Raw genomic sequence first — 17,543 nt, forward strand, 5'->3', positions numbered from 1 at the left:
CTGAAGGTTGCTGCACAGGTGGATAGGGTGGTCAAGAAGGCATATAGTATGCTTGCCTTCATTGGACGGGGTATTGAGTATAAGAGCTGGCAAGTCATGTTAACATTGTACAAGATATTGGTTCGGCCGCACTTAGAATATTGTGTACAGTTCTGGTCGCCACATTACCAAAAGGATGTGGACGCTTTGGAGAGGGTGCAGAGAAGGTTTACAAGGATGTTGCCTGGTATGGAAGGTGGTAGCTATGAAGAGAGGTTGACTAGGTTAGGTTTATTTTCATTAGAATAAAGGAGATTGAGGGGGGACCTGTTTGAGGTTTACAAAATCATGAAGGGTATAGACAGGGTGTATAGAGACAAGCTTTTTCCCAGGGTGATAGATTTCATAATGAGAGGTCATGCTTTCAAGGTGAGAGGTGGAAAGTTTAAGGGGTTACACATGGCAAGTACTTTCCACAGAGGGTGGTGGGCATCTGGAATGCGTTGCCAGCAGAGGTGGTAGAGGCAGGCATAGTAGATTCATGTAAGATGCATCTGGACAGATGCATGAGTAGGTGGGGAGCAGAGGGATACAAATGCTTAGGAATTGGGCGACAGGTTTAGATAGTACATTTGGATTGGCTCAGGCTTGGATGGCCGAAGGGCCTGTTCCTGGGCTGTAAATTTTCTTTGTTCTTTGTTCTTTGTACTTAATGATTTGCGTTTGGTAAGATGATTGAGAAAACTTGCAAGACCTCATGGCAATAAACACTCCAAAAAACCCAAGGTAACTCATATTTGTGTATTTTTGGCTAAGGTTCAGCCCTATGACTCTATGATTCTCAGAGTCAAGATAGAATGGACTAATTTGCACTTTGTGGCAAAGTGAAAATACATGCGCAATCTTGTGGTTCAACAGAAACAGGAACTTTATGCAAGCATATTGACTTGGAGTAAAAACATACCAGCTCTGACAATACCATTGTCAAAGTTGGAAGTTTTAAGCTCTTGAAACTTGTGTAAACCTACATTTGACCATAACAGTCTTAGTTACTCTGAAACTCAAAGTCTAAACATTTTTCAGCTAAAATGTGCCAATGAACAGACTGTGACAGCAAACATTAGATCTCTTCAACTGACACAGTCATATTACATGTCTACCTTCATAACCATGGCTTAATTCTGTTTGGATATTACAGCATTCTGAGCAGATTGCTTATTCCTTCCTCTCTTTCCTCATTCTTCATTGCTGCCTCACTTCTATATTCATTGGTTTTTCAATTATGGGTTTGTCCCATCTAGGTTTCTTATAAAAAAGGTAAAATAGCAAATAGCAACATTATTCCAACTATATTGTTGAACAAATTGCTGATTCATTGCTGGAAGACATGTCAGTTTGCCTGACTTTGTGTCTATACTGAAGGGCAAGGCAAGGCTTAAGAACTGTTAGGCATTAAGTTCGGAAAGAAGTGGCAATGCACAATAAGTTAAGGCAGAGCTGTGGTATGCTTTCTAGTAGGCGCAAAGTGAGTGATCACTAAGAGAACAACCTAAGAGCCCAGATTTGCTCCTTGTTCTGAAGAGTCTGATGGATACCTGTCCCTGAGGACTGAACAGCCTGACAGTACTATTGCAATGTAAAGTGTCAGTGAGTTCCATTGGATGCTGACCTGTATGATAAGTGAATTGGAGATGTGCCATGATGATATGGTGAGACTGGTGCATTTCCAATGCCAACTTCCAAGGATAGAAGAACATGTCTTGAGGTGCTGAGGAATATTGGCCAACATGGAGAAAACCCTGACAAGCTGGAACCACCAGGTACCCACATAGACTATCATGTTGGCAATTGTTGCATTCTGGTCTCTGCTAGCTGGGAAAATAACAACTTGCATATAAATGAGGTGTGATTAGGTAATAACAAGATTTATACATGCAGATAGACACCTTATCACCATTTTCATTTAGTCATTCAAACCTTGGAGAATCAGACTAAGCATTGAGAATCTAATTTTTCTATTCTTGCCATTCTTTCCCAACTAGATTATGATTGCAACAATGCGTAGGAGCTGGAAAAATTCCATTACATTTTCTTGGTTATTCCAAAGGGCAAGTAAAGACAAAAGCAAATGCCTCTTCTGACTTTATTGGAAAAGCTTTGTAATTATTCTTATTCAACAACTGAAATATTAATTGTACGTAGGTTATTTACTTGACCCAAGTTTGAAAGGACAATGTTTGAACTTTGTGACCTTGGTTGGAAATTCAGGATTGTTTTTGTGCACTGGTTTAAGTTGTTGGAATGCTTACATTTACGCTGTGTGTTGGCCGTAGGTGTGGATGGGGAAATTAGAAATGTTCCCTCCTGTTTGCTTTCAGCAGTCAAAGTTTGTGTAATTCATCATTTGATTATAACTTGTGATTTGGCATTTAAAAGAATTACGCACAAATCTTAAAAAAAACTAGTAGAAGCTGCATATGTGTCAAAACCTTATCACTCCACTTCAATTTGTCTCAATTGCTGACCAATTCAGAAAAGTCATGATGACGAGGGATGAAGTGGGAGTTTAATAAACACTTTGATATAGTTAGGAGTAGGAAAGGAGTAGGAGGAAAAAATTCAAATTCAAACAATCCTCAATGATAAAATGTGAAAGAAATGCTTAATGATTTTCATTTGTTAAAATTTGGTTGCATGTACAGTGTATACCAGACATATATACTTCACCCAGTAGTACATACACATAGAGTTCAAGAGTAAATAAATAAGCTGACAATGGTTGAAGAACTACTTCCAAAAATTGGTATAAGATTCATACACTCAGTTTACCATCATATTGGTTTCAATTGTAAGATCTGCTCCAATGCAGCTGCAGTTTATCTTTTATGTACTCTACCCTGACCCTGTAATTAGCTAAGTGTAAGTGTAACTGATGTGCACTGGAAGAGTAGCTGCAAATTTCTATGATACAGCCAAATAGCACCTGGTACAGCTGACCAGTTTTCATTGCTCGATCTATCAGGCAGCTGCTTACAAAGATAAAACTCCAATGTTCAAACTAATCTGTTTCTAAGGGCTTGAGCTTGACTGAATAAAAGAATATGAGACAGAGATATGTAACATGCTTTACAAATAGGATTAACAAACTGATCAAAGCTCCATATAAAGCTAGAAAACAATATTGCATTCTCCACAAATATCTGCTTTGGTAAGCAATTGCAGTGGTTGAGTTAGGCAGATTTTTGACCTACATTGAAGTCACAGGTTATGGGAGTGCAAGAAGGAAAGTAGATCAGCCACCATTTTATTGAGGCAGGCTGAAAGATCAAATGGTTTTCCCCTGCTCCTATCTATTAGGATCTTTGGTCAGTATCATCAGGGCACAACTGTTGCAAAAGATTACAGAACTCTGATCACAGTGAACTATTCCATGAAATACTATTATTTGGGGTCACTGTGAATTTCTATGAATGGGTTTAAGATTCAATTTATCTCAGTCAGGCACCACCCCTAAAATTTGCAGTACAATCAAGGTCAAAACTGTAAGATGCCACTTATTGCATTGGTGAGGGAAAGCTTCTAAAATTGAGCCTAGCTTCTTGACATACGTGCACTACTAGACATAATTTTTGATACCAAAACTATTTTATTTTAAGAAATTGGCTGCAGTGCTGTACACCAATGGGATCAGTTATAAATATTTTTCTGGTTATTTTTATGTTATTTCAAATCAAGTTACTCACAGGTGGATTGGACATTCTTGGCAGAAGTGTTTATTTTTAGGGATAAAGCAGTCTTTGTATTAATAAAACTGCATCAGGTTACTACCCTTAAATAGGTTAAGGAATATTTTAGAACCAAAAAAAAACAGAAACATTTACTTGTATTATATTGCCTGATTGCATGAAGATCTTACTTTTGTGATTATGGAAACAAATGTTGGTTGTATTTGTGGCCAATGGTACTGCTGAGTGGAGCACTACATGCATACACTCAGAGTAAGAAATTCCCAATGTTGACATGTCTGTCAATCACTAACTACAACCCTAGCAACCTCTGCCGCCTTTTTTTAGCAGGACTTCAATAAACTCATACTAGTTGCAATTTTTCTTTCAAGAGTATAATATCAAAATCTCAGAAACATGTACATAAAACAATCTCATTAATACATAGTTAAAAATCACATAACACCAAGTTATAGTCCAACAGGTTTATTTGGAAGTACTAGCTTTCTGAGCACTGTTCCTTCATCAAGTGGTTGTAGGTTATATTTTAACTGATTTTTTAAAAATTTCCTGTAATGCAACTGCTCAAGCATGGTCTGAATTTGGGAGTTATGGCTTCAGTACTGAATACACAGAATGATCTGTAATAGAAAAGCAGAGTAACTCATTGCTTTATGAGGTGATATTTGTCAACATGAATACAGCATTACATTATTTTTGAATCATCTGTCAATTGTCCTGTAGCATCAAAATGCTTCTTCTTTGATAGAGGTAAATGCAGTTTGAAAGTCAAAGTTTGGTACCTTTGGGAACAGTCTCATGACAAAAGAGCTGAAGGCAACAAGGAAGCACTTTGAGTCTCACTCAAACTAATTGCAGGGTGTAATGTTGATGACTGATCAATTTTAAAACATCAACCCATTGTTTTCCAGATGATACCAGTTCAGTGGAACTGAGCAGTCAGATCATTTTGGCTGCCCAGCGTCATTTAACCACAAAAGAAAAGAAGGATAAATGGGTGACTCATAATGGAAAATTACATGTTAACAACAAGGAAGACAAACGACAGACGAACACCAGCACAAACAAGAGAAAGCTCAAAGTCTTTGCCCCAGTTCAAATTGGTTTGTAATGAATGTCTTTTTTTTCCTATAATTTGTGAAATTCTGGTTATTTGTCACAACATGCCAGGTGTGAAATGCAATGCCAGGTCACTTTAATTTAACTTGAGACAAGAAACTGATAGGTATATTGCATTACACCCACCTGGGTTCTTTACTATCTAGCAGCGAATTCTGGAATCTGCAGGAAATTTATTCATCGATCATGTTCAAATAGTTAATGGTAAATTCTGTCTTTCTGTATTGCATGGTATTAGAGTTCATGATGCAAATTAAATTGTGTTCTTTTGGGCTTGAAATCAAATTGGCTTGCACAAATGTGGATTTGCTGTTTCATGTGGTGCATGAACCTTTATTTACATAATTGACATCAGAGCCTAACTGTGTCTGAGCATCTCATTAAGTCAAAGCTTGTAATGGTATGTATCAAAACACTTGCCATGCACAGAGTAGTGAACATTAAAGCCAAACCATTTCGCTAACAAATGAGCTTTCAGCTATTTTGAATAGATTAATTGATGCTGTGGCACTAGGAAGGTGCCAAAAGGAACATGGTTGGAAATGTCGCATTGCTATACTGCAGACTGAATTCTGAGTTACATACATTTTCAGTGCCCTCCACTAGGATGGTGGCAGTTTGTGGGTTTAATTGTTCCATCGATATATTTCTGAATATTCTCATTCTGTAAATTGACTTTCTGCCCAGTTATTGAAGGACAATAAAGAATAGATTAATGAAAATTATCAAGAGTTTAAGGCAGGAATCTTCATTTGTGAGTTTGAGAATTTTCAAAAAATTGATGGATGTCTAAATCAGTAACCACAAGACCTTAGGAGAACATAGATTCACCGCACCCTGTATTTACCAAAAATGTATAAAGTTGAAGTGAAACCTATTTTCAGTTACAACTACTTATTTTACAGATTATACTAGAATCAGGCTTAATTGTGCTCCCTGAAACTTTCAGAGGCTGATGTGTCATGAGTTCATACAAAATTTAGCAATATACCACAGCAATAATATATGATGCTTCATCATGTACTGACATTGTTGATAGAACCGCAATTGTATAGCTTTTCACAAAATAAAATGTGTCAGGTTTCACATGGGTGTTATCAAATAAAATTTGATCAGAAGGAAGTAATAAATATTGACAGGACTAAAGCCATTGTTTTCAGCTGTGCTTCAGATTCCATTCTCTAGCTTATAAACCCAAGCATCTCCTTGGAAATAGTCTGACATTAAGCCAGTCTGCTCATAACCTTGGTATTACATTTAAACTTGAGATGAGTTTCTGACCTTACAGTTGTACTTAGACAGTCTCTTTCCACATCCATAATATTACTCGATTTCAATCTATCTTCTCTGTTGCTGCAAACTTATCCATGCCTTTGTTGCCTCTACACTTGACTAATTCACACTCATGGCTGGTGTTCCACATTTTTCGGAACCTCTGCTGCCTACACCTTAGCTTTCGGCTGGCTCTGTTCCCTATCAACCCTGTGCTTGCTATCCTACATAGGTTTGATTTTGATTATGATTTTAAAATTCTTGTCCTCATATTCCAATCCCATGGCCTTGTCCCTCCCTATCTCTGTATAATCTCCTCTTGCCCAGAATCTTCCTCTCTAATTCTGTCTTCCATTTCTTGCATTTCCAACTATAATTGTTCCACCACTGATGGCCATGTCTTCAGTTGCCTACACCCAAGATCTGGAAATACCTATTTTCAAGTCTCTACCTCTAACCTTCATTCTCTTTATCTAAGACACTGCTTAAAACCTTTCTTCAAGGTTTATGTCGGCTGACCAAATATCTCCTAGATGACTTGTCATGGTATTTAATATTTTAAAAATACGTCTACAAAGCACTTTTGATGTTTAGTGGTGCTATATAGATTTAAATTACAGTTGTGTTTGAACGCATAGCCAAAAGTCTGGCCTAATTGGTAGGTTTTAGAGGATTCCTGATGAAGGGCTCCTGCCCGAAATGTTGATTTTCCTGCTCCTCGGATGCTGCCTGACCTGCTGTGCTTTTCCAGCACCGCTCTAATCTTGACTCTGATCTCCAGCATCTGCAGTCCTCACTTTTGCCTAGGTTTTAGAAGATGTCTGAAAGAGGAAAAAAAATTTCAATGTGCAGGGCTCTTTAGGAAAGAAACACAAATAAACCAGTTTTGATGTGTCAATACAAACATAACTGTAGCAATTATTTGACTAATTATTGATTTGCTCAGATTCATTTTGTTTTAATTATTAATATTCTTTGAATAAATATGTTTAATCCACATTTCTGCTTTGATTTAAATTAAAACAAAACACAAACAGATCAGCCATGAATTTTATTGAATCATAGAGCAGGCTTGAGGGCTGAATGGTCTGCTTTTGCTCCTGCTTTATGTTTGTGTGTAAGAGATAAATAATATTTCAAATTTAAATATTTTTCTACTTCTACCCTATTTCACCACACATACCTGCTGTGGTTTTGATACAGTTGTCCACAAAGTGGTGCATGAATTGAATTCATATCATGGAGGAGCCAGTGTTGGATTAGGGTGGACAAAGTTAAAAATCACACAACCCCAGGTTATAGTCCAACAAGTTTATTTGAAAGTACAAGCTTTCAGAACGCTGCTTCTTCATCAAGTAGCTAGCTTTTACTTCCAAAGAAACCTGTTGGACTATAACCTGGTGATTTGTAACTGAATTCATAGGGTTCATTTTAAGCTCTTCTTTAGTATTTCAATTAAGAAATAAGCAACTGACAAAACTTTGGTCTTAATAAGGTCAAGGATTGAATTATTACACAGCTGCCACTGCAAGTTTGTAAGTAAATATATTTTAATTAGTGAAATAAAAAAGCAAAGTAGGTATGAATAAAAGTTACTTATAAAGATGAAAGTAAGATCAGTTCGTACTGCAGGACTGTGACTTCCTTGAAGAATTGACTTCCAAGTTGAAAAGATTAAAAAACCTAAGTCAGAATTCAGCAGCCGCTGTAAATATGATTGAACAGCTGGAGGGTTCTCCCACAGGTGGACTGAGCAAATCAGTTTCTGGGAGAGAGTAAAGGCTCATTTAGTTTGGTTATGACAGTGCAGGTTGTAGTCCATGGTAGCCTGGTTTAGTGCAGCAGTCATTTAATGGGTATCCAATCTCCATGCTGCTGTAGAGAATCTTTCTCTCTTTGCTGATGTTTCTCAGAGTTTTTTGTAGAGTTCTTTTTAAATGATGTCTCGCAACCTGTCTTATACGGGTCAGAAATGTAGGTTAACTGCTGTGTTAACATTGACACATCATTATTCCATACAACAAAGTCAGTTAAGCTAGGATACCTGTCGTATCCTTTCAATCTTCAGTTTGTTTTAAGAGGCTGTGAGTTCTCATTCCTTTAAATGGACCCTTTGTTTTGTCCTGGGGTTCACTGAATTTTAAAAATCTCCCCTTTTGGCTGGTGCAGAGAATACACATCAATCTCTCTGCCTTTTAACAATATAGTAAATCAACCAGACAGTTATGTGATTTCCAAGAACTACTTTGCAGCATTTCGTGTCCATTTTTACAGACAGTAGTAGCTTTCTTTACAAAATATATAAATTATAATTACAATATCATAATGGTTCTCTGAGATGGAGGTCCAGTCTATGCTGAAACCACACAGAGATAATATATTTAGCACTCAAAAGCTTGGAGTTACTCGAGGAGATTCGAATTGTATAAGATTGAGACCATAAACATGCAGAATCTCATCTCGCCTGGCCATTGTTACTTCATCGCTGAAAATGTGTTGCTGGAAAAGCGCAGCAGGTCAGGCAGCATCCAAGGAGCAGGAGAATCGACGTTTCGGGCATGAGCCCTTCTTCAGGAAGGGTTCATGCCCAAAACGTCAATTCTCCTGCTCCTTAGATGCTGCCTGACCTGCTGCGCTTTTCCAGCAACACATTTTCAGCTCTGATCTCCAGCGTCTGCAGTCCTCACTTTCTCCATTGTTACTTCATCACCATGCCTATATCACCTGCAGCATAAAACATGTTATGACCCATTAATGGGTGAGGGTCCTCAATTTCTTATGGTTCTGAATGGAACACCTCCAATGGTTCTGTTCCCAGATTAGGAGATACGAACTAACTACTGTTCTTAACTCAATCTCCCCCTTGTTTGCTCACAATAAGATTAATTTTAAAAGGATCACTTCCTTTGGTAATAACCTTTCCCAGCCCAAATATATTTATGTTTTAGCAGGAGCCAATTTAACAAGGCTTTCTTGAGTTAAAGAAAGAATGAGTTTATTAGCTCCTAAAATGGGAGTAAAGATAATGAAACATGACACACATAGACACAGATTAGAAATGAGACGTGTGTCTAAAAGGTAAGAGTGAGAAAAGAACATACAAATCAGTCTTTGGCAAATCCGTGCAGAATATCTAGTGAAACATTGTAATTGCTAAGGTGGGTAATTTCAAAAATACTGATTTTGGCAGTTGATTGGTTCTTCAGATATTCTTGGCTCTGTGGTTAGCTGAAAGGGGTCTGCCCATTTTTACCTTCAAAAGTGACTTTGTTGATGGCTTGTCTTAAGCAGAGAGAGATTTTATTTATTTTTACTTGCAGGGTTTCTAGGTGAAGTTCTCACTGGTGCCTGTTCTTAGCATACTTTAGCACAGTGGAGTTTGAACCATAAATTAATACACTTAACACACCAGAACACATGAACCTTAGACAGCCCCTGAACTTACATCCTCAGCCATCTTTTCACTTGTCTGTCCCTTTCTTAAAAAAGAGCACATGGTGTACTTAAAAGTTCAATATGTTCATATAAATATCTAGATCTTGGTGTCTGGGTCAATTTCAAAGTTTGCAGATGGTACAAAACTTGGAAAAATTGCAATCGGAGAGGACATTTTAAAACTCCAGAAGGACACAGGTAAGTTGGTGGAGTGGGCAGATAGATGGTTGATGAGTTTCAATGCAAAGAAATGTGTGTGCTTTGAAAAACAATGTATAGGATACAATTTGAAAGGGGTTGAGGAGCAGAGGACCTGGTGTATGTACACATCAATCATTTAAAGTGGCAAGACAGGTAGCACAGAGGTTTTGCAGAAACTGATGATCTTTATCGCTTCATTTGAAAATCTGACATAAATCTGACATAAACTAATTTTAAAATATTATTTCACAGAATTTAGTTGTTGCTGGCTCAGTAAGCATTTCTAATTTCCCTCGAGTAGGTGATAAGGTTCCTTCTTGAACCTCTGAAGGCTTTGGGAAGTAGATCCATCTATCGTGCTGTTAGGAAGGGAAATCCAGGATTTTGACCCAGTGACAATGGCTTCAAGTCAGGGTGGGGTGTAGCTTGGAGGGGAACTTGGAGGTCAAAGTCTTCTGTATTTAAAAGAAACTTGGAGAACCAAAATGCAAGGAGACAACATAAAGATAACCAAAACCCCACCAACTCAAGGGAGAAACAAGAAGAAACTAAATCAAAATATCATGGGTAGGGGAAATAACATATTCCAGTCCTCAGGGTGCCCACCTAACCAAAAGACTTCAAGAATACCAACTAACATGTGTGCTTCCTCTCCGAGGACACCTAGCGCAGACGTAACCTTGAAAATGTAGCAGGCAGTTGGGGATTGTAACCCCTTTCACAGCATGCTGTCTGGATCTGTTGATTGCAGCTTTAGCTAGGTCCACAACAAGGTCTTCTGATCTACTGCATCCTCTCTGCACCAAATGCCCAAAGAGTGTGTGGCTGAAATGTGACCAAAAGCACACAAAGTTTTTTTAAGGAAGCAAAAGATTGCAACCTCCTACAACCTCTGTATATATGGTCCACAGAATCCACAGCACCACAGACCGAACCTAGTTCTTTTTTTAAAATCTACTCACCAAATTAACCTGACAATTTAATGCACACTGTCCACCAGGGATTGTGTGATGAAACTCAAAAAGTAAAGAAAAAAAACAAGGAGCTACTAAATCAAAATAGTGATAGTTAGGAGAGAACACAACCCTCCCCTGTGCCCACCTATCCTGAAAAACTTCAACGTTACCATGGGCACCCTGTGCTCTCTTTCCAAGGACACTCAAGAAGAGATCTACAAGAACCCAGCTCTTTTTCGAATAGAAATAAACTCCCATCAAATTAACAAGTGGCCCAATTAACAAATTGCAGTGTGAGGATAACTAAAAACTATAAAACAATGGAGGGGTACTAAATCAAAATTGTGTTATTGGGGGAGAAAATGAATCCCAGCTCCTGTGGTGCCATCTACCTCTAACCACTAGAGGCAGTATTCTGAAAACAAAACAGAAGGGCAAAACAAGGGAGGGAGAAAGTAAGGATTGCAGATACTGGAGATCAGAGTCAAGAGCATGTTGCTGGGAAAGCACAGCAGGTCAGGCAGCATCCGAGGAGCAGGAGAATTGACGTTTCAGGCATAAGCCCTTCATCAGCCCTTTCGATGCTGCAAAACAAAGGAGGTTTTATTGGGGGAAATAATGTGCCTTAGCTCCTGTGGTACCCACCTATTTCTAAATATTTTGAGTTAACCAGTGTATACCTCAAGAACCCAGATGTCTTGTTTTAGAAATTCACTTAAGAACACAGATTTTCTATTTTTTTGATTTTGAAAAGCCCACAATCAAATGACCCAATTAAGTAATTAGACAAATAACATTCACTTCCCACCAGACGCAAGAATCTAGCCTTTTGTTTTTATTTTGAAAAACCCTCCACCAAATCACTCAATTAACTAGTTAAACAAATAACTATTAATATACATTGGCCACCAGGGGAAGTGTTGCAATAACAAAAAGAAAACTGAAAAGTGGGGAAACAGGGGAGAGTATTCAATCAAAATAATGTCAGAAGGGGAGTTAATACACTCCATCCCCCCATGGGCGCCAGCTCTCTTTAAAATCTTCAAGGGAAAAAAACAGAGAGACTTTTATCCGCAGGTCAGTGAAAATATATCCAAAAGATACACACTTCTGTGTTAACATATTTGTATATGTACAGTGCCTCTATGTCCAGTTATAATCTCTTGTTTTACTTTTGAGTTCAGTATGTGAATTCACACATTGCTAGATTCTGCCAGTTACTGCTAATATTTTCTGGTGTGCAGCCCATAAAACCAGATAGTCAACAATGCAAATACCTGTAACCTTTGACTGAAGTAACATTATCATTCAACATTAAATCAAGTACATAAATGTACCTATGACATAACTGTAATGTTAGTCCTGTTGGTCAGATGGTCAAGTGTCCAGGAACAACAAGCACTCTCATGACTTCCTTAGCTGTACAATATCAGACACAACGGTCAGAAATGAGAATAAAAAAATGCTCCTGCTTGTTTAACACAGAGGTCTAAGATGATGAAATTCCATATTCCCGGCTAAAACAGTAAATCTGCAGCCTTCTTGGATTGAGAAATGTTTAATTTTAGGGATGCCAAAAAGTCACTCAAAGATTTATATGAAAGACAAAGTGCACAATGTTAATTAGTTAGATTTGAAGTAGGGGGAATTATTTCAGCTTGAAAAACTGACCAAGCTAGGTAACACACTTTGATATATCATAGTGATAGATATTTTCTGACACCTGTTCAGTGTAAATTATATCATTACGTTTGGGTTTTTAGTAAATCAGAAAAGAGAAAAAACGTTTCCAACCAGAGTAACCCTTTTTAGACCGTCAGGTCTGCAGGTAATTGAATTTTGAGGAGTAATCATACAATGGTGTACTTTTAAATTAGGTCAGAAACATGTATTTTCTGCTCAATTCTTTTTAAAAGATCTCTATTTGTGTTGAGAGATGTTGTCTGTTTCAGGAAGTATATAGTAAGATAAAATTAAAAGCTTGAAATGAAAAATTATCTAAATTTCCACCAAAAATGAAACGACCCTGGCAGCATGTTTTTTAAAACTCGAATCTTAATAAGGACAAATGAAGAGTTTTAAAATTGTGCATCGCCCTCATGACTTGTCAGCCAAATAGCAGTGATCTGAACAACTCATATTCACTGTCACATGTCAGGATAGAAAACATATACTTCCTGTTCAGTTTTACCATAAACATGAGCTGCATAAAACATGTTTTAACTCTTTTGTTCCCTTTGTCATATGCTTTAATTATATTGTTCCACAAATTCCGCTGCAAATACAAATTGCAGTCTTTAACTTGAATAGAAAATGTTACCAGAAAGCTGAAGTACTTCAGGTCACTGCTCCTCTTGGATGCACAATGAAAGATTAAGGTTCCTCTACTCTAGTCTACTCCCACTCCCACTTTTCTACAGCAACATCTGTGGACTCCATATTTGCTTTTCTGAAGCCAGCAACCAGTTCCTGCACATGTCTTATACAGAATGAATAGAAAACGGATCAATGGCATGTTGTGAAACTTGAAAGAGTTCAGAAAAGATTTAGAAGGATGTTGCCAGGGTTGAAGGGTTTGAGTTATAGGGAGAGGCTCAATAGGCTGGTGCTATTTTCCCTGCAGTGTCAGAAACTAAGGAGTGACTTTATAGAGGTTTATAAAATCAGGAGGGGAAGGATAGGCTGAATAGACAAGGTCTTTCACCTGGGTTGGGCAAGTCCAAAATTAGATAGCATAGATTTATGGTGAGACGGGAAAGATTTAAGAGGACCTTAGGGGCAATGTTTTTACACAAAGGATGGTGTGTGTATGGAATAAGCTGCCAGAGGAAGTGTTGGAAACAGGTACATTTAAAAGGCATGTGGATGGGTATATGAATAGGTAGGGTTTAGAGGAATATATGCCAAATGCTGAAAGATGGGACCTGATTTACTTAGGATATGGTCGGCATGGATGAATTAGACCAAAGAATCTGTTTCTGTGTTGTACATCTCTATGACTCCATAAATGAAGCTGACAGTTAAAACTACTTTGGCTTCATCCTACTGAGGATGGGAACAAAAAGAGGAGAAAGTGAGGTCTGCAGATCAAAGTTGAAACTTTATTGCTGGAACAGCACAGCAGGTCAGGCAGCATCCAGGGAACAGGAGATTCGACGTTTCGGGCACAGGCCCTTCTTCAGGAATGAGCAGAGAGTGTTCAGCAGGAGAAGATAAAAGGTAGGGAGGAGGGACTTGGAGAAGGGGCGTTGGAAATGTGATAGGTGGAAAGAGGTCAAGGTGAGGGTGATAGGTCGGAGTAGGATGGAGGCGGAGAGGTCAAGAAGAAGACTGCAGGTCAGGAAGGCGGTGCCGGGCTGGAGGGATCCGGCTGAGACAAGGTGGGGGGAGGGGGGATGAAGAAACTGGTGAAGTCCAAGTTCATCCCCTGCGGTTGGAGGGTTCCCAGTCGGAAGATAAGACGCTCCTCCTCCGACCGTCGGGTTGTTGTGGTTTGGCGGTGGATGAGTCCAATGACCTGCATATCCTCGGTGGAGTGGGAGGGGGAGTTGAAATGCTGTGCTACAGGTTGGTTGGGTTGGTTCGTCCGGGTGGCCCAGAGGTGCTCTCTGAATCGCTCCGCAAGTAGGCGGCCTGTTTCCCCAATATAGAGGAGGCCACACCGGCTGCAGCGGATGCAGTAGATGATGTGGGTGGAGGTGCAGGTGAATCTGTGGCGGATATGGAAGTTTCCTTTGGGGCCTTGGAGAGAAGTGAGGGGGGAGGTGTGGGCGCAAGTGTTGCACCTCCTGCGGTTGCAAGGGAAGGTGCCGGGAGTGGAGGTTGGGTCGGTGGGGGGTGTGGATCTGACAAGGGAGTCGCGGAGGGAGTGGTCTCTACGGAAAGCTGATAGGGGAGGGGAGGGAAATATATCCTTGGTGCTGGGGTCTGTTTGGAGGTGGCGGAAGTGACGGCGGATGATGCGCTGTACATGGAGATTGGTGGGGTGGTAGGTGAGGACCAGTGGGGTTCTGTCCTGGTGGCGGTTGGAGGGGCGGGGCTCAAGGGCGGAGGAGCGGGAAGTGGAGGAGATGCGGTGGAGGGCACCGTCGACCACGTCGGGGGGGAAATTGCGGTCCTTGAAGAAGGAGGCCATCTGTGTTGTACGTATTTTGAACTGGTCCTCCTGGGAGCAGATGCGGCGGAGACGAAGGAATTGGGAGAATGGGATGGCGTTTTTACAGGGGGCAGGATGGGAGGAGGTGTAGTCCAGGTAGCTGTGGGAGTCGGTTGGTTTGTAGTAGATGTCCGTGTTGATTCGGTCGCCTGAGATAGAAACAGAAAGGTCTAGGAAGGGGAGGGAGGAGTCCGAGACTGTCCAGGTGAATTTGAGGTCGGGGTGGAAGGTGTTAGTGTAGTGGATGAACTGTTCAACCTCCTCGTGGGAGCACGAGGTAGCGCCGATACAGTCATCAATGTAGCGAAGGAAAAGATGGGGGGTGGGGCCAGTGTAGTTGCGGAAGATGGATTGTTCCACATACCCTACGAAGAGGCAGGCATAGCTGGGGCCCATGCGGGTGCCCATGGCTACTCCTTTTGTTTGGAGAAAGTGGGAGGATTGGGAGCCAATCCTCCCACTTTCTCCAAACAAAAGGAGTAGCCATGGGCACCCGCATGGGCCCCAGCTATGCCTGCCTCTTCGTAGGGTATGTGGAACAATCCATCTTCCGCAACTACACTGGCCCCACCCCCCATCTTTTCCTTCGCTACATTGATGACTGTATCGGCGCTACCTCGTGCTCCCACGAGGAGGTTGAACAGTTCATCCACTACACTAACACCTTCCACCCCGACCTCAAATTCACCTGGACAGTCTCGGACTCCTCCCTCCCCTTCCTAGACGTTTCTGTTTCTATCTCAGGCGACCGAATCAACACGGACATCTACTACAAACCAACCGACTCCCACAGCTACCTGGACTACACCTCCTCCCATCCTGCCCCCTGTAAAAACGCCATCCCATTCTCCCAATTCCTTCGTCTCCGCCGCATCTGCTCCCAGGAGGACCAGTTCAAAATACGTACAACACAGATGGCCTCCTTCTTCAAGGACCGCAATTTCCCCCCCGACGTGGTCGACGGTGCCCTCCACCGCATCTCCTCCACTTCCCGCTCCTCCGCCCTTGAGCCCCGCCCCTCCAACCGCCACCAGGACAGAACCCCACTGGTCCTCACCTATCACCCCACCAATCTCCATGTACAGCGCATCATCCGCCGTCACTTCCGCCACCTCCAAACAGACCCCAGCACCAAGGATATATTTCCCTCCCCTCCCCTATCAGCTTTCCGTAGAGACCACTCCCTCCGCGACTCCCTTGTCAGATCCACACCCCCCACCGACCCAACCTCCACTCCCGGCACCTTCCCTTGCAACCGCAGGAGGTGCAACACTTGCGCCCACACCTCCCCCCTCACTTCTCTCCAAGGCCCCAAAGGAAACTTCCATATCCGCCACAGATTCACCTGCACCTCCACCCACATCATCTACTGCATCCGCTGCAGCCGGTGTGGCCTCCTCTATATTGGGGAAACAGGCCGCCTACTTGCGGAGCGATTCAGAGAGCACCTCTGGGCCACCCGGACGAACCAACCCAACCAACCTGTAGCACAGCATTTCAACTCCCCCTCCCACTCCACCGAGGATATGCAGGTCATTGGACTCATCCACCGCCAAACCACAACAACCCGACGGTCGGAGGAGGAGCGTCTTATCTTCCGACTGGGAACCCTCCAACCGCAGGGGATGAACTTGGACTTCACCAGTTTCTTCATCCCCCCTCCCCCCACCTTGTCTCAGCCGGATCCCTCCAGCCCGGCACCGCCTTCCTGACCTGCAGTCTTCTTCTTGACCTCTCCGCCTCCATCCTACTCCGACCTATCACCCTCACCTTGACCTCTTTCCACCTATCACATTTCCAACGCCCCTTCTCCAAGTCCCTCCTCCCTACCTTTTATCTTCTCCTGCTGAACACTCTCTGCTCATTCCTGAAGAAGGGCCTGTGCCCGAAACGTCGAATCTCCTGTTCCCTGGATGCTGCCTGACCTGCTGTGCTGTTCCAGCAATAAAGTTTCAACTGGGAACAAAAAGAACAGTTTACTAACAGAAACCCACTGACAGTTAAAAAGCAATTGATGACTCGAGTTACTAACTCCAGCTCATGATTTTTTCCTCCTCCCTATTCCAGAAATTCTGAGGCTCGTTGTGGACATAGCCAGCTCAGTTAAAAAGCAGTTCTCAACACACAGCAGGAACTGTAAATAGGATTTTCCTGGTCTTTATGATTCACTAACACATATCCACTAGCACAATAACACCCACAGGACTATCAGGGGCTAGTTTTGAAACTATTTTGAATTGCTCATCAGATCATTGACTATGTGCAAATAATCAGTGATATCTAGTATTCGTATGTGTCTGATTTCTGATATTCTACAAGGGATGACATCCTTACTCATGAACTACAGCTTTGTAAATACCCCAAATCACGAGACTCTAAACCTAAAGTTAAGCCTCACAAACTGAGTGTTCACTTCTAAGTTTAGTTTTAATATCTTCACAATGACACCTGACATTCAAATAATTAAAGTGATTTGTACTGGTTACAGTTGGAATCGTGACACAAGTGAATCAGTACATTTTAGCCAGATTTAAACTTTGGGTTAGATTTGTGCTTCAATCAAGTTTTCTTGTTGAGTAGACATAGCCAGCAGAACAGAGATTTGAAAATAAAAAGCAGCACAAATTCCCAGACTTCAAACAATTAAAAAATCCAGTACACCAGTCTCAGAATTTCTCA

General features: G+C 41.1%; 1 protein-coding gene and 1 long non-coding RNA gene across 6 annotated transcripts in view; one reads left to right on the plus strand and one right to left on the minus strand.

Annotated features, from left to right (window-relative positions):
• LOC148147649 (uncharacterized) overlaps positions 1 to 17,543 on the plus strand; it is a 141,810-nt gene that overhangs the window by 116,760 nt on the left and 7,507 nt on the right. For 4 of the 5 annotated variants that reach the window (XR_015759590.1, XR_015759592.1, XR_015759591.1 and 1 more), the window contains one exon: positions 4,637 to 4,828. Coding sequence is in view for 1 of the 5 variants with exons in the window: in XM_087994932.1 (XP_087851058.1) it covers positions 1,709 to 1,799; positions 4,637 to 4,828 (283 nt within the window). In the remaining 4 variants the exon portion in view is untranslated. Of the gene's footprint in view, positions 1 to 1,024; positions 1,800 to 4,636; positions 4,829 to 17,543 lie in introns of those variants that run through there. The other variant, XM_087994932.1, reaches the window with a different exon arrangement.
• LOC148147650 (uncharacterized) overlaps positions 4,043 to 17,543 on the minus strand; it is a 206,482-nt gene continuing 192,981 nt past the window's right edge. Inside the window, exons 2-3 of the long non-coding RNA XR_015759596.1 lie at positions 6,851 to 6,937; positions 4,043 to 4,345 (exon numbers count right to left, since the gene is read on the minus strand). This is a non-coding gene — a long non-coding RNA (uncharacterized LOC148147650). The remainder of the gene's footprint in view (positions 4,346 to 6,850; positions 6,938 to 17,543) is intronic.

The sequence above is a fragment of the Chiloscyllium plagiosum genome, unplaced genomic scaffold (genome assembly GCF_037043375.1).
Source record: "Chiloscyllium plagiosum isolate Xiang-an unplaced genomic scaffold, Cpla_swu_hap1 HiC_scaffold_15, whole genome shotgun sequence".
NCBI classification, from domain to species: domain Eukaryota; kingdom Metazoa; phylum Chordata; class Chondrichthyes; order Orectolobiformes; family Hemiscylliidae; genus Chiloscyllium; species Chiloscyllium plagiosum.